Source organism: Rhipicephalus microplus, chromosome 2 (genome assembly GCF_043290135.1).
Source record: "Rhipicephalus microplus isolate Deutch F79 chromosome 2, USDA_Rmic, whole genome shotgun sequence".
NCBI lineage: Eukaryota > Metazoa > Arthropoda > Arachnida > Ixodida > Ixodidae > Rhipicephalus > Rhipicephalus microplus.
Window position 1 is genome coordinate 105,014,383 of NC_134701.1, and position 24,423 is coordinate 105,038,805.

The following is a 24,423-nucleotide window of genomic DNA, read 5'->3' on the forward strand; positions in this document are numbered from 1 at the left end:
TATTGAACTCATACACGGACCGCGTTCAAAGACTACAATTCGTGCACGCAGGTGGTACCATGAGGATCGTAGCGGCAGGCGCTTCGCCGTTGCCGAGTCTGACCGTCTCCAGTTTACCAACGGTGTGCTCAGCATTCTCGGCGTCAACGTTCTGGACACAGGCCGCTACACATGCGTTGCCAGGAACAGCGCTGGAGAGCAGACAATTCAAACTGTGCTCTCAGTTGCAGGTAGGCACAGCTGCTTGCCACTTTACAATGCATTGCGGACAATGCCATCTTTTAGAGCAATTTTAGCGTCAATTTTGAAGTACGAGCATGAGCCATAAATAATCTCTAAAAAACATCTTCATGACTACATGCTGAGGACTACATCCGTCAGGACTATACACAGTTCCATACATCAGGTGCAACGCTGTGGAAGCTGTGCAAGATGTTTGGCCAGCAAAACGTCTCGTAGGAGCGTCTCGTAGGAGCTCGCGTGACATCCGATTAGTCGCGGTGCACCCTCACGTTTTTTAGTGGCGAAGCTCCTATAGCGGCACCCGTTCGTCCCTCGTAGTCGTAGTCGTAGTGTGTAACCAGTCTTACGTTTTGACCTGCAAGGTGGTGCCGGTTTGGAGATTTCTCCTGTGCGCTGTTGAACAAGGAAAAAATTCATAGCGTGCGCATTAACTAAAAGCCGAATCCTCCTGTCTCTCATTCCCTATTAGCAGCCATTGGCATGTGCATTGAGAAACATCTGACAAGAAAAGGTAGTTACGATGTACTCGCCGGGCGTAACCTCCTTCGTTTTAGAAAGGTTTAGCGAGCGTTGGGCCGCAGTGCCATCAATACAGTGAACTAGTATATAACATGAAGTCGAGGTGGTTAAAGGTGGGAAGTAGACACGAAGCGCAAGCAGTATAAAAGTGTGCGTTTGCCACCTGACGTTTAGTCCTTGGAATCTCTGCTTGATGGCGGTGCTTCTATATTGAGAACATATGATGAAAAGATGCGAGATGGTGGTACTTGAAGTGTTGAATAGATGGACGAATGGACAGACAGACAGATGCATGGACGGACTTACGGATGGCTGCACCGACAGATGGATGCATGGATGGACGCAGGGATGAACGCACGAACAGACGCACGCACGGACGGGCGAATAGATACACGGACGGTCACACAGACGTACGCATGGAAGGACGGAAGCAAGAACGAATGGACGGACGGATGCTCCGCCCGACTCTCGATCAATTACTACGTGGATATGCTGCCAATTTTTGTGCTCCCCTTTGGTGCGACTGGCGAACAAAAGAAAACGGAGTGAGCGCGGGTAATAAACTACCCTGGGGTGTTCTATTCGGCAGTGACAGTGAAAGTCCAGGCCGCCGCTATCGTGATGTACCCAGAGTAAATAGCCTGTATGTATGAATGTGAAAACTAAGCTTTACAGCCATATAACAACAGACGTTCAATGGCGTTCTTGTATGTAAGGCATGAAATATATTGAATTACTTCTCACCCTAATAACGAAAGAAAAATTAGGTTGTTGGTGGTAAGAAAATTGAACTATTTTTTTTGCAAATGCATTGACTGAAAAAAGTCTCGTTAGTTTCCGCGATGTTGCACATGATGTGTGAAACAGAGTATACCTAAATTGCGTTCTTGGGCGCAATGTGACGGTAGCTGTCATTTTTAAATAATATAGAGACGTACACAAATGCGAAATTCATCACTCGAATTCAATATTTCTAGGATCACATGATCAAAAACACAAAGATTAAGTACGCCATTACGCGTGGCTGGCCATTGTTTTGAGCCCCTCAAAAATTTCACATGCAACTAACTTTTTGTGTATCTTCATTTATACGCTGAAATCTATTTGTTAAAATAAGAAACAGTTAGTGAAAATATTTTTGAGACACTTACTAGGTATGTCATTCTGAGCAGCCGCAATTACATCCAGGAACGTTATTGCCACAGTTCTGGTAACTTATGAAGAACATGAAATGACGCTTGACTTGACACCAACGAAAAAGAAGTCAAGATCACTCAATGCAGTGGCAGTACGATGGTAATTTGAAATAGAATTCATCAAAGATGGTAATAAATATATTTTTAACTATACTATGTTGGCGTCGCTACATATGCTGCGAGAATCTGCAGGAAGTAGACCAACATTTGTTGGCTTTTTAAAATCTACTCATTTGTAGGCTATCTGGTCCTGGTGAAACTCGCAGTGGGCTCCTTGATAGAATATATATTACAAATTCCCGAACACACGATCCAGAAACTCTTACTTTATTTATAATTTCACCACCTGACTACTTTAAAAAAGTTTGTTCTCTTCGTCGTTAAATATAGACGTTCACTGGGCTGTCATTATCCTAAATAACGCAAGAGTCGTACAATTGACGCATGGATCCCGAAGATGCGGCTTTCTTGGGAAGTTGCTATCAATTTTTGAACATCGCGAAGGCCAGTGAATTAAGATTTTCTTAAACCCTCTCAGTGTGTCCTTCCACGAAGGACATCGCTTCAACACTGCGGGGTGGATGGATCAATACTTAGCGAAGCAGTGTGAAAAGTTGGCGACAAGGCGCAAGGCCGTGGTTACATCTCACTTCTTTTTTAATAATATTTATATTGTAAAGCCAAATCTAAATAAAACACACAGCCATCAAATGACATGGGACGTTAAAGTGATAGTTATTATAATATATAATTACTGCCTAAGCACTTCATACAAATGCTTAACCAGGGAAAGCTGAAACATGCAGACCCTGTGTTTAGCAGTGCGTTTAACCAGACGTAGTACTGAAACCTTCCAGAATTATTGGTTTCATGTTCACGCTGCTCGATGAGGTTAGGCCACGTTTGGCTTGGGTTTACCAGAGTGTTCATTTCACATGACGCACATAGTGTCTCAATTTATTGTGGTTATGCAGGAGTGTAAGCAGCACATATAAATACATTTCACTATTCGTTATTAACAGTGGTTGTTTTCGAGCCAGTGGCGGTCACAGGTGTTGCAGCCGAAGCCAATGTGCCACTCGAGAAACTGCCGCCGAACGCGGGCGTTCGCCTCCGCAAAGGCGCTCCCGCAGTCATCACATTGACGCCGCAACGCGGCGTAGATGCAAGCGTTTGATAACGCGACCTAATTTGGAGGCGTGGTTTCCAGAATAAGCCCTGCATCGGTGCTTGCATTCCTATTCGCAATATAGAGCGGCTTGGAAGGCTGCTGGATTTTACCACGCAATTTCTACCGGCCCTCGGCTTTCCGGGCTCGTTTCCGTGCCCAGACAGCGCTATCGTCCCGGCGATTGCGAGCTTTCTCACTTTTTCACTGTCGGCGTTCTTGTAGAGTTGTCCGTGTGTCACAGAACGAGCGCTCAAAAAGGGCGCGCCGCCAAATTCTCGCGATGAACCGCCGGAGTGACGCCGCGAGGTCAACGAAAAAGAAAGAAAAAGAAAACAAACATCTAAAGGCTCCCCGGGCGCGCGAGCCTCTCCTCTCGGAAGCGTGGCTTCGCCGACGAACCTCCTCACCCCACATCGGCGGCCGAGCAAGCACTGGATGTTTCTAGAAGGAAAGGGGCGTGGTCATACCGAGTTGAGTCATCCGCCGCGGAGGGCATCCCAACCGTCTCGCCCTCTCCCCAGCCTTCGCTGCGTATCGCGCCGACGAAATGACGAGAACCTTCTGGAATCTCGCGCAGAAGGTATTTAATTGAGCAGCCGAGACGAGAGAGCAGGAGAAGACGTGAGGTTTCCTGGAAGAGAAACTTCGGAGGAGAAGACGGAAGTTAGCGCCAGAGCGCGTAGGGATTCCGCCGTGTAGTCGGCGAAGGTTTTGTCCGTATAGACAAAGCAGGAGAAGAAGATGATTTCCACCTAAGGGGTGACGACTCGAGCTACAGGCAAGAGTGTATGTTTACCGGTATCGAGCGAAGACGCTTGGCAACAGCTGCGTGTGTGAAGCCGACGTGTTTCCGGCGAAGAAGTTTGAAGCTTGGAGAGTGGCCAATTAAAGACGCGAGGTTTCCTGGAAGAGAAACTTCAGCGAGGTTTCCTGGAAGAGAAACTTCGAGAGAAGCGGAACGACAACAACGCTGGACTTTGAGTGAGTGATTCTCGGAAGAGTATCATCCAGACTTTTGTTCCAAGAACTTTGGACTGAATAGGTTTTCTATCTCTTTAGTCCTTAAGTGTCTTGATTGTTCAATGCATGCGACTGCAATTGTAGTGCGTATTGTTGTCTGTGTCCGTTGTTTCGAGTGTGGCTGATTGTACTGTGTAGTACGTTGTTAGATTAGTGACATATTGTATGCAACTATTGTGGACTGTGCATACTTGTGTATTGTTTTGATCTGCCGTTATTGAGAATATAATTTTGTTTGTTTATCAACTCTCGGCTCTGACTTGCTCTTTGGGCCACAGCCGGCGTCCGCTGGCGCGCCAAAAAGGACCACTTCTAAATTGTCCACGCTTTCGTGGTGCGGTTGGGGGGCCGATACTTTGGCCCTTGCAATTAGTTCGGCGATCGCCTCCCTAATTAACGGATCCTGTGTGGCACCGTTGCATGTCCATGTGAACCATTTCAGGAGAAACTCTTGCGCGCGCGCTCGGCGCCGCCACTGCGACGAGACGCGCGACCTCACTCACAATGCAGCAACAGAAGGCGAGCGTAGATGGCTACGCCACTGCGAATGACGTAGCTGATAACGAAGCCAATGGACACCGCTCGCGACACCGCTGACTGACGGTTTTTCGCTTTTCCTATCCATGTACAGCTTCTGCTGTGAAAGGTCGCCTTCCGTTCATACGCTGACGATCGAAGTGTCACGTTTTCCAAATACTGGTCTTTTGCAGCAGATATTGAAACGCTAGCTATATGTATCTTTCTATTCGTGCGAATTCTCTATGAGATTTAGTATCTGCTTCTTTGCATATTCATGCAGAACATTTTTCAGGCACTTATGATGTTGTTAAGGCCGCATTTGTACGAAACAGTCCAAGGAGACGACTTATCATTTGTAATTTTGTTGAGATGTATTTAGCAAGGCCTCTTGGGATGAAAATGAATTTTGATGTACGAATTATCCAAATTCACACTTCTAGTGAGCTTTTTGAAAGTATGAATAACAAACAATGCGGCACTGGTTCTGAGGTGGCAGCAAAACACTGAATGGGTTCTGCTAAAAGCACACTACACCGTGCGTAAATAATTGCAATAATTGATTCTTTGAAAGTATTCACGTGATAAAGAAATAACACATCAGCTCTTCTGTCGGAAGAGCATTGTGGTTTATGTACCCATTGCCAATTTCTTTCGTGTTAGTATGAGGATCAGAAATAGGAACGCAGAATACGTAAGTCATGAACACAAAACACGCGACAAACATGATGAACTCCGTTTTATTCTTTAAGCAGTTTTCCTCATACGGAAGAAACATTCGTCCATATGTCTAATCGAACAGAAGTTTCCCTCGTAAGAATTGACCAAAAACACCACGGATTGATTGGTATTCGGTGCATAATAAAGTGTGAGCTAATTTAATGCAAGGTAACCTAATATTTAGAATTTATCGATGCTTCCGGAATAACGATAATAAGAAAGACTTCTGCGTATTTGTTTTACAAGACGGCAGAGTGCATTTGGGCATTGCAATAGTTTGCGTTATTGATGCACGAATGGTGAAATTACATTGTAAGTCAAATTAGAATCGAACATTGTTGAAGGGTATAAGTAAAAGTACTGAACATCATCTCGGCTTCCGACTATACACAATACGTTTACCGTCAGTTGCAGCTGTTGAAAAAAAATACGGGGCGCTATGGCATGGTGACAGCTTTCTGTGGAGGGGTATTTGCTTCAGCTTTATGGGGGTGCAAGTATGTTGATACGAGAGCCACTTATTTTTAATCTTGTATACAAAGCGCGAAAAGTACACAGTGGACAAGGTAACGACGAGAAGTGCTAACTTCCAGCCATCATTTAATAAAGAAACGAGCACACATGTAGCTGCCGCGTGAGATAACAACCATATCAGTGAAAGCACGAGGATGACAAAAAAAAATTGAAACCACATAGCATTGGCAATAGTCGGGAAGACACCGTGCCGGTTATTTTAAAGGAATGCTGACAATAAATTTGAAAGACGGGATAATTATCGAGATAGATTTATCTGGAGACGTACACAATGCTTACGAGATATAAAAAGCAAACGTAGCCTGGAACCTATTTAAAATAAATTTTAAAGTGCACATCGCGCAACTGAGTGAGATGAGGAGGCCCTCACGACGCCGACAACAACGCAAGGGCAATGCAAACAGACCTACGTCAAGACTATGTGTTAGCTGATTGGTGGCGCGCGCCTTGCGGTTGCACTACGTTTGATTGCCTCCTCCACGTCTGCGGCTTCGTTCGTGCTGACTGTCAATGCGGTGCCCGTTCGCGCACGCGGCGCCCCTCAGTTTCAGTTTCAGTTTCAGTTTTTATTGAGCATTTTCTTCACAGAGTTGCGAAAAAGAAAGCGCAAGGATAAGAGCAAAAGGCTGCTATGTTAGCAGCTTGACGAGGCTCCTACCCCTTTTCACTTGGCATTACAAATCGGCAGAGCACAAACAAAAATAAACAATTAGACGTCGATCTTCAAAACTTCAAGAAATTAGGAAATAAAAAGAAACTGCATCAAAAAACATCAGTTTCAGATTTACATAAAATGAGCAAATCACAAAGAGAAAAAAAAACAACAAATAACAAAAGAAAACAGCGTACGGGCAATCATGAAACAATGCACACGTTGCTAAACGGCTACCGAAGTATTACAAAATGATTATACAACGTTTACAACACTGGGTATGCGAAAAGCACAAGTTTTGATGCACAAGGGAAACACTGACGAGTGAAATGTTACATGTTTTACTCGTAAAAAAAGCAACGTAAAAAATGTCAAAGAAAGCAAACATCATAGGATGCCATGTTACCCACGAGCACTAATATAGGGTGTTTCTTTTACATATAGTATTGTAGCCGGACAATTAGAAGAAGCTAAACTTCACGCCGCCATTCTGGATGAGAAGGTTCTTAAGTTGTTTTTTATGTATATTAAAGATGTCGATGTTTTTATTTTCAAACATGTTGAAAGAAGCAGAAATACAGTGTTCAAGTATTCTCAAACCATGATTAGTTCGCGAATAAAGAATGAACCAGGAAGGCCTTTTCCGAATGTCATAATGGGATTGTGTATTTTTTCTGAGGGTACAAAGTTTAAGAAAACAAGCGTTGTTTGATAGCAAGCTTTGTTTGTATTTCATAATAAGGTTAAAGCTGTGGATGTGATCGATCAGTAAAATCTTATATTCTCTGAATAAATGACTTGAATGTGCGTCGTATGGTACGTTTGCAATATGACGAATCGCTTTTTTCTGCAGTAAAAATATTTTGCTCCAATTTGCTCTAGATGTGTCTGCCCACACTAGACTACAATAGTTTATGTGAGATGAAAACAACGTATTATAGAGTAAAAGTTTAATGTTTGCTGGAAGTATCTGTCGAAGTTTAGAGAGAGCACCGCACGTCCTAGCTATATTTCTAGTTACTTTTTTAACGTTTTCGTTACAATTAAGATTTTCATTGAAAGTTACTCCTAATGATGAAACTTCTTTGACAACCTCAATTTTTTCGGGCCCTTGGTGTATATCCAAACCACGACAGACAGCCTTCTGAACCGGTGCGAATACCACAGCTTTAGATTTTTTTGTGTTGATCATTAAATAATTTGCAGTACTCCATATGAAGATGTCAATAAGAATGTTGTTGGCTGAGTCTGCAAGCTTAGCTAAATCATTACCATGAAAAAATAAACTAGTGTCGTCTGGATAAATTATAAAGTCCACATATTTGCTGACACTTGTTATGTCGTTTATGTAAATATTAAACAGTAGGGGCCCTAATATGCTGCCCTGAGGTACACCTGACGTTATGGTTAGTAGGGAGGATTGGCTGTCATTTATAACTACAGATTGTTTTCTTTGTGATAAATAAGTTTTCAGAATGTCAAGTGGGGTTCCCCGAAAACCATAATGACGCAATTTTGCATAGAGTACTTCGTGGTTGATTCTATCGAACGCTTTGGAATATTCAATAAAAACGCCCAGCGTTAACAGTTTCTTTTCAAATGAGTTAAGTATAAGTTCTTGTTGTGTGAAGAGCCAGTTCCGTGGACATGCCCCGTCGGAAGCCAAATTGATGCGGTGATAATATAGAGTACTTTTCACAAAAAGACATGACACGTTGATATATGATTTTCTGTAGCCCTTTAGATATAACAGGAAGTATGGAGATCGGACGATAATTAGAAATAATATTTCGGTCACCAGATTTGTATAAGACACTAACTCTCGCATGCTTCATTCTTTCTGGGAAAACTCCCGTAGATAGCAGATATTAAATAGATGGGTAAGAACAGGTAACAAAAGATCAAGTGCTGCTTTAATAGGCTTAATTTGTAGGTCATCTATGTCCCGAGCAGTAGTGTATTTTAGTGACATAAATACAGACAATACTTCTTCAGGAGTTGTGTTTAAAAAATATGCAGTGCACATGTTTGGCACACCTAGAAAGTTCCTGTAATCACTGTTACAGGCACGAGAAAGGTTTGATAAATCAGAGGACACCAGCGTAGTGAAATACACGGTAAATTTATTAGCAAGTTCTTCACCTTTTACTATCTTGTTATCTATGTTTAACTCGAGTGCGTTGCCTCTAGAGCATTTTCTATTTAGAAGCTTATTTATTTCTCGCCAAAGCACGTCGCCACGAGTGCTAACCCTCTTGAAGAGAGCGTCATAGTACGCATCCTTAGTTTTTCTCAGGTGCTTCGTTACAAAATTTTTATACCGTTTGAATTCCGAAAGATGGTTATGGTGTCTTGTTTTCCCAAATTTCGCGTACAGTAGATTTTTCTTCTTAATCATTACCAGACATTCGCGCGTCATCCATTGTTTCCGACCTTTCTTTAGTGTTTCGACAGTTTTATATTTAAAGCACTTATTGTAAGTTTTTCTTAACAGGCACATGAATATTCCATACGCCTAATTAGGGTTAACTGATTTATACACAGGATCCCAACAAATCTGGGCAATTTCACGCGTAAAGGTGTCTAATGTTTTGTTACTAATTTCCTGTATTTTGTATGATTCTGGAGTTGATACTTTTGCACGATTAAGATACTCGTTGCGATTTTGAAACATGTATATAGGGTAGCGATCACTAATATCGGCAATAACAGTTCCAGATGCGGTTTAATCACTTATGTCATTTGTAATAAGTAAGTCGATAAGGCTTTCAGTATCTGAAGTGACACGTGTAGGTTCAGTAATAATATTAGCACACGCAAAGGAATCGAGTAGTAGTTTGAAGTTACCAGAGGTTTCAGTTTGCTGTAGAAGGTTATTGTTGCAGTCGCCCCCTATGATAATGTGCAACTTGTTAGTGCACGCATACGTAAGCAGATTTTCAAGAAATCGAAAAAACGCTTCTGTTTTTCCGTCAGGTGGACGATAAACTACCACATATAGATACTTGTGACATGCTAGTGATAATGCCTCATAGTCTGGTGTAATCGCTGAAAAGTCTGAGAGAAGGCTGCAAACTAAATGTTCAGCAATTAGTTGTAACACACCTCCCCCTCGACGAGAGGGCCTGTTTATAAAGAACAATTTATACGTTGGCAAGCATAGTACCTCGTCATTGCACGTGTACCAAGTTTCAGAAATCATGATGATGTCGAATTTAAACGAGAATTCGTCGAGAAACATAGTTATATTATCGTGCTTGTTGCGAGCTGAGTGAGCATTTAAGTGCATGATACTGCAATATCCACTAGTGTAAGGTATATGGATATCACGTGGTAATATCGCCATCTTAGCAAAAGGAAAAAAAGAAAAAGAAAAAAAGTCGTGCCGCAAAAACGAAAAGCGTTAATCAGATAAGCCTATGGCATGCTAGATGCCTCGCGGCTGCTTGAAGTGGCCGCGCGCATCTTATGCAAGTCGGCTTCACATGCGATTTGAACTGCACGAGATGTTTCCGTTTCATGCGCAAATATTTTGCCACCACTTGCCCACGCAAAGCGCCAGTTCATTTCCCGTTTCCGAGCAATCGTCATACCCAGCATTTTTTTCAGTTGGGGACAAAGGTGGTCATTTACGAAAACAGACTGTTTAGTTGTGAATCCCAGTTCCTCAGCTGTGAATCGAGTTCTCCCTGCTTTCTTAACGATGACATCCCTCTTAGCTCGGCGACTGAAAACAACCACAATGTTTTCGTTCAGAGGGGCGTCACTGCCTGCTTTGCTACCCCGATCGGGAACAGCGCTTGCATGAGGGCGTACCTCGTTGTTCTTTGCTACACCTGGGTCTGGTGCCATGTCACTTTGCGAAGCTGCACTCTTCGCTGGCAAACAGTGGCATATTTTTATGTCTTCTTCACTTATTGCTCCCCCAAGGCGTCACCAAATTTGGCAAGCAATTGCACAAGGTTTTCATTAGGGGTACGTGGGGTCCTTTTAATTTCTATATTTTTGTTTCGAGAATATTGATCCTGAGCAGTTAGGCGCATGGAATTTTCGTGCACCAACTTTCTCAAACGGTCTATCTCACATTGCATTGCCTCTTTGGACGCCCTGAGAGCAGCGTTTTCCTTTCTATTTCAGCGCACTCCTGTTTTATATTTTCGTAGTCTTTGTTCATGTATTCAAGGGTTTTGTTTAACTCTCTGATTTCTTTCCGAATATCGCGTTTGAAGTCCGCGAACTCAGTACCCATGATTAAAGGCCAGTTACAGATTCAACAGTGGGCAAAACAAGTACAAACTTTGAAAAATAGGCAACAGAGACAGCGCTAGGATAGCGAATGAACTATACAAAACAGGAGGGCAAATACCTAACCAGGGAAAACAACAGCAATAAGCGTCCCCGTCGTATGCTGTCCCTGCTGCCAAGTGATCGAGGGAGGCGTTGCCGCTGTCTTTTTGAAGGGCCAGGGGTGGCCGATGCCACGTGGTATGGTGCCGGGCGCAAAAACGTAGCCTGTCGGTCAGCGCGGCACTCCCGCAAGGCGCTGGATGCAGCACGCTCCGCTATCAACGCCGAAAGTCAGCCACGGCACGCCTCGAACACTTGGGAAAACAACAGCAATAAGCGTACCCATCGTATGCTGTCCCTGCTGTCCTGTCACAGTTTTGCGTGTTCACGTGGCCAGCTCTGTTTATCTTTCGCCGGGAACTGCTCCTGCCTAGATTGGTGCTTTTGGAAAGCGAAACTGCGACAGGGCGCCTTAAAAACGTCTCTAAATAAATACCGTCCCGCACTCGCGCAGATGAGATTTCATGTCGTGATAAGTGGGTCATAAGCCAACTATTATAAAAAAATCAACGTGCAAAATTTTGTATTTTATCTTCTTCTAGTCATGTATTGTTTTGTGTTGCGAGAGCAATTATATGGACACTCTTGGCTGCATTTTTCCGCCGGCTTCGGCATCACTCATCGTATATATATATAGTCCAGTAGATCCTCCGTGAGCGGTCACAACGTGGTTTATTTCGACGTTTCGGCCTAGAGTCTGGCCTTCATCAGGATTAAAGATACAGTTTGTTGGTGCTCAGCTTTATACACTCTCAAATCAGAGGGCAAGAAAAGAGGAAAAAAAGACAGAAAAGAAAAAAGAAAAAAAAAGAAAAAAAGGAAAGAAAAAGAAGGAAAAAGAGAAGAAGAAGAGCAAAATAATATACGGTGGACGCCCCTCGGGTGCCCCCCTTCCACTCTTCCGTCCACTTCCCCCCTCCACTCTTCCCTCCACTTCCCCCTTTATCTCTCTCCCCCTTCTCCCCTTCACCTTTCTGATGTCAGCGGTCTGTGTATGTTTCCGTTCACTAACGCATTCCTCCCGATCAGACGGCCCTTCCTGGCACTGGCGGTTTGGTGTGGGGCAAAGAGGAATAAATGAGAATCCTGGTACACTTGCAGCAATTAAAGCATTAGAAAACAATAACGGCAACAATGAAAATAGTAATTGAGTTCACGGCACTGCAGCTGCGAAGGGCACTGGACAATTCAAAACAATTCCAAGTGTAACTACTCTTTCTAATTGCAGCTGTCGTCTGTTTTCTGTTTTATTTTACTACCCAATCAATTGTGCCATGCATGACATGCCCAACAGCAACCCTGTGCACAGCCGGGAGGCCCCACTACACGCGTAATCCAGAAGCGGGCAAGGAATTCGCATTGCACCCGCTTGCACAGCCTACCGCAATACGGGGCACCCCTCTTTTTACGACGAAATGTTGACAGGGCGCAGAGTAGTTAAAGGCTTAGAACTTCCTAAAATGCCCGCTTACCAGCCTCTGACACAATACGCGGCACCCCTCCTTCTACGAAGAATTGTTTACGGGACTCCGAGTAGTTAAAGGCTTAGGACTTCCTGAAAAGCTCTTTTTTTGCCCCACACCGAACCGCCAGTGCCAGGAGGGGCCGTCTGATCGGGAGGAATGCATTAGTGAACTGAAACATACACAGACCGCTGAGATCAGAAAGGTGAAGGGGAGAAGGGGGAGAGAGATGAAGGGGAAGTGGAGGGAAGAGTGGAGGGGGGAAGTGGAAGGAAGAGTGGAAGGGGCACCCGCGGGGCATCCACCGTATATTATTTTTCTCTTCGTCTATTCTTTCTCCTTCTTTTTCTTTCCTTTTTCTTTTTTTCTTTTCTGTCTTTTCTCCTCTTTCCTTGCCCTCTGATTTGAGATTGTATAAAGCTGAGCACCAACAAACTGTATCTTCAATCCTGATGAAGGCCAGACTCTAGGCCTAAACGTCGATATAAACCACGTTGTGACCGCTCACGGAGGATCTACTGGACTATATGCAACGCTACGGCCGCTCAACCACCATGTCTGCCTATATATATATATATATATATATATATATATATATATATATATATATATATGTGTGTGTGTGTGTGTGTGAATATATGTACATATAAGTGCAAGAAAGAAAAATGTTCCAGAAAAAGGCTCCATCGTGCGGAATTGAACTTGAGACCTCTATTTCATGGGTGCGACGCGTTGACCACTCAGCCACCGAAAAGAAATTCATTAAGCGTTCAAACGGCAAGCTATCTATATCTACCAATTACCGCAGGTGCCGGGCAATTCGGGGGGAACTACTATCCTGTTTTCAGCATTAGCAGCAAAATGGCGCTATGAGCACATGCTATTCGATTTTCGCGACGCAGTGGCGCGTACTCTCATCTTACACGCGTACTTTGCCCAGCGGAGAGATGACGCTTTCGCTTACCTCGCGGTGGAAACAATCGTTCGAATTGAGCTTTCACCGGAACGATACTGTTGTAGTTACGGGGCGCACAATAGTCATTGCACTCGTAGCACAGTCGCCGTTTGCGGAAAAGGCGTGCTTTTCAGACACAGCGAAGTAACAATGGAGACGCTTATTCGCGTTCATTTGAACCTGTGAGTACGGTTCGTGCGTCATTTGTGCGTGAGAAACACGGGGAACGTTTTGATATGCTCGCCATTATACGCATGACCTTACAGTTCCTCGCTATCGTGATCATCACCTTTGCAGCAAAGCTGTGACTTCTTTTAAGATCGTAATCAATGACTAGTTGATGCAGGATTCATTCGCTAACACCACCACCTAAATGATAAGCCTAGCGCTACTGCTAGGGTGAATAGCCAACACAGTCGTTTCGTCAAATAACGGCGCACCCTGCTTCGTCAAATAACGGCTCACCCTAACGATAGCAATGGGTTCATCATTTGTTCGGCAGCAAAAGGAAATGAATACGGTGTTAGTAAGCTATCTGTCACACTAAAAAAAACTGGGTTATTTGAATGGACCCGCACGAGTTCGTCCTGCGTAGCTTCACTGAAGTTTGGCTTGAATGTTTTAACCCTCGCGCTTTGCTTGGTATGGTTGTGATATAATGTGACAGCTACTTTTTTCCGCGTCGCTTTATAAAATGATAGTTGGAAGTTAGAAAAACAGGCCACTTTAGATACGATGTGTCTCTTGACCGGAAGTGTACCAGAATCCTGGAAGAACGTCAACGTCATTTTTCCATAAAAATGGAAACTTCAAATACATGAAAAATTACAGGTCATTCAGATTACTGTTTGTTCTCTACAAAATAATGAAAAAAGTAAGAGCTAAGAGAAGTAAGGCAACATTACACATAATAAACTAAAGGGCCAAGCAGCATTTCGCACAGGCTACTTCACAATACACCATATTCACGCTATCAATTAGGAAATGTAGACATGCGTGGAATTCAAGAAACACCTATACATAGCTTTCATAGATTACGAAAGTTGTTTGACTAAGTTGAAACATCAGCAGTAATGCAGGCACTGCGGAATCAGAAAATCCATGAACCCTACATAAACATACCGCAAGAAATCTGTAGTGTATCAACAGCCACCATAGTTCTCTACAAAAAAGAGACAGAACCTCAATAGAGAATTCTGTAAGCCAGGAGACACGACCTCTTCACTGGTATTCACCGCGTGTTTACAGGAGGTTTTCAGGGCCCTAGATTGGGAAGAGTGGAGGCTAAGAGTTAATGGAGAGTATATTATTAACCTGCTATTCAATGATGACATCGCCTTGATGAGTAACTCAGGGGACAAACTACAGCTCATGATTACTGAACTGAACACAGAAATCCGAATAGTAAATATGAAAATTGATATGCACAAAACTAAAATTATGTGCAGCAGTCTAAGCAGAGAACAGCGCTTTGTGATACTTGGAGAGATGCTGGAAGTTGTAAAGGAATGTATCTACTTAGGACAGCTAGTAACCGCGGAGCGAATTCATGAGACTAAAACAATTAGGAGAATAAAGATAGGGTTGATCATAGTCTGCAACCATTCTGAAATTATTTACAGTAATCTGCCACTAACCCTACAGAGGGACGTATGTAACAGCCAGTACTTACCTACGGAGCGGAATCATTGAGCGCGAAGCAGTTAGCGATGGAAATTTTGCTGGTACTTACTTACGAAGCAGAAACCTGGAGGCTTACAAGGACGAAGCAGCCTAAGTAGAGGACGCCGCAGTGTACGATGGCAAGGAAAATGATAGGGGTAAGCTGAACAGACAAGAAGAGAGCAGAGTGGAACAGAGAAAAACAAGGGTGGTGGTGGTGATGGTGATTATGATGATGATGATGATGATATGTAGGGTGTAACGTCCCAAAACCACCCTATGGTTATGACAGACTCCGTAGTGGAGGGCTCTGGATATTTCGACTACCTGTGGTTCTTTAGCGTGCATCCAAATCTGAGCACAGGCACCTGCAACATCTCCACCTTCACCGAAAATGCAGCCGCCGCCGCCGGGATTCAATCCTGCGACCCGCGGGTCAGCAGCCGAGTACCTTAGCTACTAGACCACCGCGGCGGGGCACAAACCGGTGTGAAGGGTATAGTTCAAATCAAGAAGGAGAAAGGAACATGGGCCTGGTAGGTAACACGCCTATAGAATAACCACTCGTAACTAAGCGCTGCTGACTGGATTCCCAGAGAAGGCAAACGCACGAAAGCGAGATGGAAAGTTAGATGGGCTGATGAGATTAAAATGTTCGGGAGTATAACGCGTCAAAGGAAAGCACAAGACCGGGTTTGTCTGCGGATTGAGGAGAAGCCTTTGCCCTGCGTTGGGCGTAGTCAGGCTGATGATCATGATGAGTTGGAAGCTAGCATTTGCCCCCGTCATTCTCCTCTCGGCTGTATGCTTTTCGCGCTTTACGTTTAACATTATCGAATGTCAACAGCCCTCTCCCTCACCTTGATTCCACTCTAGTGAGCAGCGCTACTCCAAACGTCTGAACGGCTAACTGAGAGAGTACGGCAGCTAGTCGTCATCATAGGTCACCCCCACCCTTTTCCGCCTACTTAGAAACAAAAAAAAAATCTTTGGGTAACGATTAACAGCAGAGTTTTATCTGCGTGTCGAGGCAATCCGTGTTTTAACGCGATATTGTCAAACAGCTCGTTTTGCGGGAATTGTGGCGTCGGCGTCTGTGACGTTCGTTGTGAGCGAAAAATCATCCTCTTTTGCATGACCGAGAAACTGAGGTAGATGTGTTTGGAATGCATAATAAAATGCTCTAGTTCAGAGTGGGGATTGAAGCCGGATGGTTCACATGACAAGCGGGTCTTCCACTACTCATCCACGCACCCTGCTTGTGAATACTGGTAAAATACCTTCCTCTGCCTGAAAATGAAGGGAAAGTATCATGATTACTTTACAAACACATGCGTACTATATACACGCTATATGATACAACGCAAAATATTGCAGTATCGAACATGGTACTAGCGTACATTGCCATCGGGGGCCAGAACATGCAATCACCATAAAGAGTTCATGGTTTAGAGCCTTCTCACTCACTGCAAAAAGCACACACGTCATGGCGTCTACTCCCTTAATGTGACGTAGTAGGTGCGTGGCAAGCTCGAAAATATACCACGCGCCATGTGTTTGAAGTACGCACTAGGGGCAAGACATCACTATTGCATTCAACATTTAAAGGCGACGCTTAAGGTTGCCCCAATTTTCCTAACGATTTGTGCAGTGTAGGGGTGACGACTGCACATCCTGAGAAAGTGTTTATGAAGCTGCTTTTAGAGCCATTTCCGCATGAGCGGCTGAACTCTCTAAAACGTCGGTGCCTTCGTTTCAGAGGAAAGGAAGGGCCTGAAAGTTTTCTCATGTGTCTTGCGCTTTACGCGGAAAGATGTCGTAATTTTCTTTCATGTAATCGTAACCGTAATCGAAAAGCCAGCATATGTGCTGGCTTTTCAACCAGTACGCTAGTGAAACGTTTAACGAAAGCCTAATGTAGTGAAGGAGGGGAGGGGACGTAATGAAGGAGGCTAGGTGGGCGTAATGGATATTCTGACACTCTTTAAGGGTACAAACCACTTGTATTTATACCGCCTTGAGAGTTTTGTTTCGCACATGTTTAGTTTTCGCATGTTTGTCACTTTCCTTAGAGTAAATGAAATATCCCTACGGAAGGAGCAGAAGTGATTTCGCTTTGCATAGCTGTTATGTGCGTATGATGTGTCAAGAAAATAGAAAGCTGTTTAAGATAACATAGTCGTTGCTATCTTCCACCATGTGTTACAAGTAATGAGTGGCACAGATAAATGTGTGGCGCTATACTAGTATTCTAGAGCCACTAGACTTGAACCCACGGGCGTAGCTTGTGTCCACGCACCAACGTCTTACACCAATCAAACAACAAAGCTTTTGCATCCTAGCAACTTGCTTAGCTGACGCCTCCTCTTCTTTTCTTTCCTGCCTTCGAACTCAGTACCTCTGAGAGCGCGGCTACAGCCTGAGCTGCAGACCGTGGCCATAGGCCTGCCGGCCGAATTCAACTGCACCGTGGACGGGCAGCCGATCAACCGAGTCACATGGAGAAAGGATGGTGCACCGATTCTTCCGGACGGACGCGTCGAACTGCTCGCCGAGAACAGGCTACTCCGCATCCGGACTGTGCGCCGTGAAGATGCCGGCATGTACCAGTGTTTCGCGGCTAACGACCATGACTCTTGCCAGGTGGCAGCAAGGCTCAAGTTGGACGGTGAGTGTCGCTATTCATTTATACACAGTTATGCTGCTGCTTTGTCTGAAAGTCTCGTTGGACGCACAATGAGAAAACTTAAAAATTAGTGCTCCCGTAAGCGCCTGCTGTACCGTCACGTCACTTGACCGTGACAAAGACATGGACAGCAGTCAGCGAAACTCTATATTGGGGTGAACCTGTGACCCCAGTGCTATGTCTGTCATGCAAAAAGAGTGCACTTACATTGGTATGGGAGACAAAAAGGCGCAAAAAAACTGCGCCTGTTTGCATATTCTTCATCGAAGTTTTAAGACATTAACACCAAAGTTGGTCTGTGCACGTGTACGTAGTTAGGATACAAGTTGTGCCACGTCAAGCAGATGCCAAGGCCAATTTTATCATGCTCGTTTGCTCGACAAAGGTGTACTGTGGTGCAAATGACTAATACTCTAGAAATTAAATGGATCATCGCCAGAAAATGTGCTAACGCTGTCACTTGTTATTATTATTTGTTTGTGGAGACGTTACCACTGTTTATGTAGCAATTTATGGCCACACGTATTCAGCAGCGCAGCACCACCGTGGTGGTCTAATTGGCTCAGCAACTCAGCTGCAGACCCGCAGGCCTCCGGATAGAATTCCAGCTGCGGCGGCTGTTTTTTTGATGAAGACAAAAATTGTTTAGGCCCGTGTACAAAAATTCAGGTAGCGTGTAAGAACTTAAAGTTGTCAAAATTTTTAGAACCGTCCGCTACGGCATCTATCATAATCATATGGCGGTTTTTGGTCTATAAAAGACACATTATAATCAATTCAGAAGCACAGCTCTTAGTCACAAGTCTTCTAGAAAAAAAAACAGGTAAGATATCCGTTTATACATTGCCGTTAAATTCAAAGTCAAAGCAAGTGGGCAATTTAAGACTTTACGTTAAACTGGATGCCCCATCTTTTTGCTGCTTCATTTTATAACCACAGTGTTGATAAACACACCTGTTTTGGCTACGAAGTTTTCGCATGCACAATTCTACGCTACGTCTTCCTTTTTTGTCTCATCATTGCATGCAGTAGTCCTCTATCTTGATATTGTTATGGGAAAAATAAGTTTAACCGGCGCACACAAAGCAAACTCGGAGGTAGAAAAGATTGGGCCCAGCTCACAGGGTCTGTCAACCTCGCCTTCTTGCCTGTCCTCTTCGTGGTTTTAATCCGCCCTCTACATGATTTCTCGGTGGCTGGAGCGCCGACCTTGTGGTAAACAGGGGGAGCTGGAGTGATATGGCTTGAGCTGCGTAACGTGCACTATGTCAACTCGAGTGTGAATGATGGTGGCGTCCGTATGGATGGCTTCCAAGGTGACGTCAGTCGCCAGGCTTCAGATGCGGTAAAGGCCTGAAAAACTAGAAAGTATTTTCTCCGAAAGTCCAACTCGGCGTGAGGGGGGCCAAAGCAAGACCAGATTAGCGGGTGCGAAATACACATCGCGATGATAGGTGTCATAGAGGCTGTTCCGATTGTTCTGGGAGTCCAGTAGTCGTCGTCGAGCAACTTGGCGCACCTCTTTTGCCTTCGTTATTACGTCCCGAACCATGATTACGTCCGATGTCTTGATTAATAGCCCCCGGCTATTATTCATGGCAACATGATTGAACTCAGAGCGCATGGTGTGCTGCTTAGCTTTTGTATTGCCATCCGGTATTACCTTTTTGTCAACAGCACCAAGAGTGTTGATACTCCACACCTTGTGTGGTGCGTGGTGTCGCCAAAGAAGTTTTTTGTTTTTGTTTAGGTGGACGTATCAGTGTTCAGATCCAAACATGCTCACCAGGCTCATAATTGGCGTGCCACCGTCGAAGGTACAAAACACGGCTCTTAGTCTTATGCTGGCTCTTTGTGCGTAGACAGGCAAGTTGTCTGGCTTCACCCGCTAAGGTGAGCGTTGACATGGAGGTTTTCTTGGTCGGTCACGTCTGGTAACATGGCAACTAGCGTCGACGCAGGCTCCTTTGAGTAGACAAACTTGTAATGCGTCATCTAGGTCGTTTCTTGCATGCTTGTGTTGTATGCTAAGCACAGATTAAAAAAAGTGGCGTACCATTTCTTGTGGTTGACTTCGACGTACGCTGCCAGCATGTCGGCGATGGCCTTAATTGCACTCTTCGTGAAGCCATTGGTTTGTGGGTTTTCGGGCATGGTGAGGGGATGTTTTGCTTGGTTATATTGCAAGATCACCTGACTCCTGAGTAAAGTCAGCCTTAATAGCCATGCCTCTATCAGTACCAGGAACTTCCGGGACATCATGACGCAGCACGAATACATGATGACGTTGCTAATGCTGCCATTGGGCAGCTAGAGAATTTGTTTCGGCGGAGTAAGTGGGGTAATTAGCAGCTACGACGATCCACTTGTTTTCGACAATAGACTTCGCGAACGTCTGGAGTGGCCCCCTCCAGTAAGTTTATACCCATCTGTTGGAACATTTGTTGTTGCTGCACTGAACGGTAAACAAGAACGCAATGAACCCGGGTTAAAGAGGAATTCTTCTTAGCAAGCATGTTGTTGCATGTCGTTTTTTTTAATAAAATTGACGCCACTATTTGGCTGAATACCATTGGAAGAAACTGGTCTCGTCCTAGAGGTATTCCACTGAGTCCCTGAGTTTCGTATCGGTTGGCTGTTATACAGAGAACTCGTTGACGTTTATGGTTCCTAACGAGCAGTGATCATCCCGGTCATCCTGCTGCAGTGTTTCGACGGGGGCTCGAGAGAGGCAGTCGGCATTGCGGTGTATTTTTTGAACTTCACGTGCAATTCCTCAAGTCATAGACACGACTGTCCGAGGTGACCTCAAGGGTCCCACAAGTTAGCCAGCCAACACAAGCCATCGTGATCCCTCACTAGTTTGCAAGGCCTGCTCCGCCGTTCGAGGTAACCAGAAGGATCCTTCTATACAGGGCATGTCGTCGCTGAAACTTGTAGAGCGAAGCTCCTTAGGGCTTACCTGATCGTCCTCTGTATACCAACCAAGTCTATCGGGTATGTGCCATAGGGGAGTTTAGTTCTTGGAATGTCAGAGCGAGATGGTGGTACTTGAAGTGTTCACTAGACCAACGGTCATACAAACAGAGAGACGGACAGATGCTTGGACAGACACATAGACCCACGGTTGCACGGATGGACAGATGCACGAATGGACAGACGGATGCTTCGCCCCACTCATCTTCATTCAGTTCATAGATATGCTGTGTTTTCTTAATGAGTCCTAATGTGAATTATGTGATTAATGTGATTAATGATCTTAATGTGATTCTTAATGAACACGCTGAAGGCCATTCTTCAGTTGGGAAACATTCCAATGCGCGCGTTTTCCGCTTACGACAAGGCAACTACGACAGGCGTCATTTATGATGTGGACGAAGAAAAAAAAGACTCAAGCTTTGAGAAATTGCTTTCTTCGACGGCTCCTGGAATTGGTTTCCACCGCTTTGGACGGTCGCGTTGTGTGAAAGTAGTGCTCGAGTACGAGTCGTTGCCTACTCACGTCAAGGTTGGATATGTGCGTCATGCGGTACGTACGCCCTTATGTACCGAGACCTCTACAGTGCCATAAATGTTTGAAATTCGGGCATGTCAGTGCAGTTTGTAAGGGTGTGGTAACTTGCAAACGATGTGGTGGACCTCATGACAATGGCAACTGCCACGCTGCCACAAATTGTCCTAGCTGCACGGGCGCCCACGACGCAACCTCATAGGACTGTCCTAAAATAAGGAACCAAATAACTATCATGAAAAAGATGTTAGGGACCACTCCACGCACAGAGAAGCTGAAAGGGCTGTCTGGCGCTGTATACGTCGTTCACAATACCGACGGAAACGAGGAAGCAGTGCTAACCGAGTTGAAGAACTGACATCTGAAGTCCAGGATTAACCTTCTCGTCGCTTGCTTTTACCGGCCAGAAATGAAGATGTCTGTGCTTCCGTACCTTTACAGCTGACGAATGGACGAGCCAACCAGCGGCCGGCCCGTAATACCTCGGAGTGGCCTTCTTTACCATCAAGACCCACTTGTACGTCTTCCACGCATAATGCTGCTGAACGCAGCGAGCAGGACGACAAGATGGATCATAATGACATCAAGAGTATGCTTAGAAATTTGATGGGTTCCATGCGCAAGATCTTTAGTGGTCTAAACACTCCGGTGGCTAAAGCTGCTGCCCAGTTACTTGAGGTGCTGGAGCCACTTCTTGTTGTCCTTCAGTAAGCGAACATGGCCTCGATGTTCGAAAATCGCATGCGGCAGACGCTTGTTATGCAGTGGAATGCTCGTACTTTACGTGACCGTCTCTCTGATTTCAGACAGCGGTTAATGAAATACCAGTTCCCAGTTTTTGTCATCTGCGAACCAAACATAATTTCTTCATTCCGTTTATCAGGGTACGTCCAGCTTTGGTCTCGCAGTGATCACCGCGCAAGCAAGGTGCTAGTTTGTGTACGCTCAGATATGACGTACGTACGACATGACATTCTGTCACATACAATGAATGATTACGTTTGCTTGACTATGAAAAATAAAAGGCGCACGTTGTCGGTTATCGGAGGATACATCCATCCAAGTGCGAAGATGAACTGCTCTCACCTTAGATCTGTGCTTCAGGCTGCTCAGAGCCCACACATTGTCATTGAAGATTTCAACGCTCATCATCGCCTCTGGGGTAGCACTGTAATGAACAGCCGTGGCAGAGATTTGTGCGACTTCGTGTGTAATTTGGGACTAAGAGTGCTGAACGATGGATCGCCCACTTTCATTCGGGGTACTTCTTACAGCAGATGCCTTGACATTACATTTGTATCCAGAAGTCTCCTGTCTTCTGCAGCTTGGTCTACGGATATAGAGACTCACGGTAGTGATCACTTGCCAACTTATGTTCAGTTTATGTGGTAGCGCCGTTCATCCACACGCTGCGTTCATCAGACAGACTAGCGTCTCTTCAAGTCATCTGTGAAAACCAGCTGTCAGCGCACTGCTACACCATCTGAAGTACAAGACATCATTTCTTCGTCCCTGCGCGGCACAACAAGACAAGTTACCATTCTGCTGCAACGATCAGCTATCGACTTACAATACGAGGCCCTTCGTGCTATCTGTCGCCGCGCAGAACGGCGATACAGAAGAACAAGATCACCGTCAAACCTCTCAGCCTGTAGTCAAGCTCAACGACACGTTCTTCGGCATCTCGACAAGCTGGACAGGCAACGATGGAGGCCGTTCTGCGGTTCTTTGAACCCAAGACAGCATCTCTCTAAAATCTGGTGGATAGTACGAAGTCTACAATCTTCTCCACAACAAATTTGGCCATTCCGTGCGGTGGCTCTACATCAGGTCGGAGTGAAATAGAGGTAGCCAAGGACTACTGTAGCCTCGTCGTTTCCACCACTCACACTTTGACACAAGCACTTACCACCACTGTGCCCCCGTCTTTCGACGAACGCCTCGGAAAGCCTTTTACAACGCAGAAACGGGACGCTGCAATTTCACTTTCCCGACGCTCATTGGCACCCGGGCTGGACGGAATTACGTACGCTGCACTTCGCCATCTTGATACAGAAGTACGACAGATCCTGTTATCTTACTACAACACCTCCTGTGAGTCAGGAAATGTTCCAGATAAGTGGAAGCGCAGCCGCATAATCGCACTGCTTAAACCGGGGAAGTGGCCTAAACAGCTTTCATCTTACCGGCTGATCACCTTAAGCATCTGCATGGCAAAATCATGGAAAGGATGGTATTGTTGAAATTAGACTGGCTCTTAGAGAGCAATAATCGCTTTGCTGCTTTCATGAATGGCTTTAGGAGAGGCCAATCAGCCATTGACGGGGTCATCAACTTGGTCTCTGATGTTGAGCAGGAAAGATGTCGAGGCAGACTAGTGGCTGCTGTTTTTCTTCACATTAAAGGCGCCTATGACAATGTCTTACATTATGCCATCCTTGATGCGCTTGAGGATCTAGAAATCAGCGGAAATCTGTGTGCATAGATCGTGAGCTACCTTAGCGACCGTACCGTGTATATGTCAACAGGCGATGGATATACACACCATTATAGCATTCACGGTGGTGTACCCCAAGGGAGTGTTCTCAGTCCAACACTTTTTAACATCAATTTGATTGGACTTGCTACTGAACTTCGTGACACGGTGAAGGTGAGCACAGATGCGGACGACATCTGCATCTGGGCTTCTGCAGCTACGCGCCCCCAACTGCGTGCTCGACTGCAACATGCAGTGACCCCCACAGCAAGGTACCTACGTCGCCAGGATCTCGCACTGTGAACTGAAAAATGCGCAGTGCTTGCACTTACACGAAAACAAATGGCAAGATACCCACTAACTGTGAATGGAACAGGAATTCGTGCTGTTGCGCAACACAAGTTCCTGGGTGTTATCCTCGACCAGAATCTATCGTGGTCAAAACACGTCACAGCCTTGAAGTCAACGCTCAAGAGTTTTTTCCAAGTTCTTCGGGTCATGGACGGAACAAGATGGGGCCCATCGGAGGCAGCTCTCCTGCAACTGTGCCAATCTTTATTCGTAGGGTACTTACGATACAGCCTGCCCATGCTTTCAAGAATGAAGCCCAGTTGTGCAAGCACGCTAGAAAGCATCCAAGCTGAAGGGTTGCGCCCATGTTTGGGCTTAACTCAATGCACATGAACCCAGGGAACTCTCGCCGAAGCTCGGGCTTGTCCAATCAAAGTATATGCCCTCAGCGAGCCTCTTTG

The 24,423-nt window shown here is 45.1% G+C and overlaps 1 protein-coding gene across 1 annotated transcript in view; it reads left to right on the top strand.

Annotated features, from left to right (window-relative positions):
• Positions 1-24,423, top strand: part of LOC142796339 (cell adhesion molecule Dscam1-like) — a 198,069-nt gene that overhangs the window by 111,032 nt on the left and 62,614 nt on the right. Inside the window, exons 7-8 of the mRNA XM_075886697.1 lie at positions 52-230; positions 17,394-17,666. Of these exons, the coding sequence (XP_075742812.1) occupies positions 52-230; positions 17,394-17,666 (452 nt within the window). The remainder of the gene's footprint in view (positions 1-51; positions 231-17,393; positions 17,667-24,423) is intronic.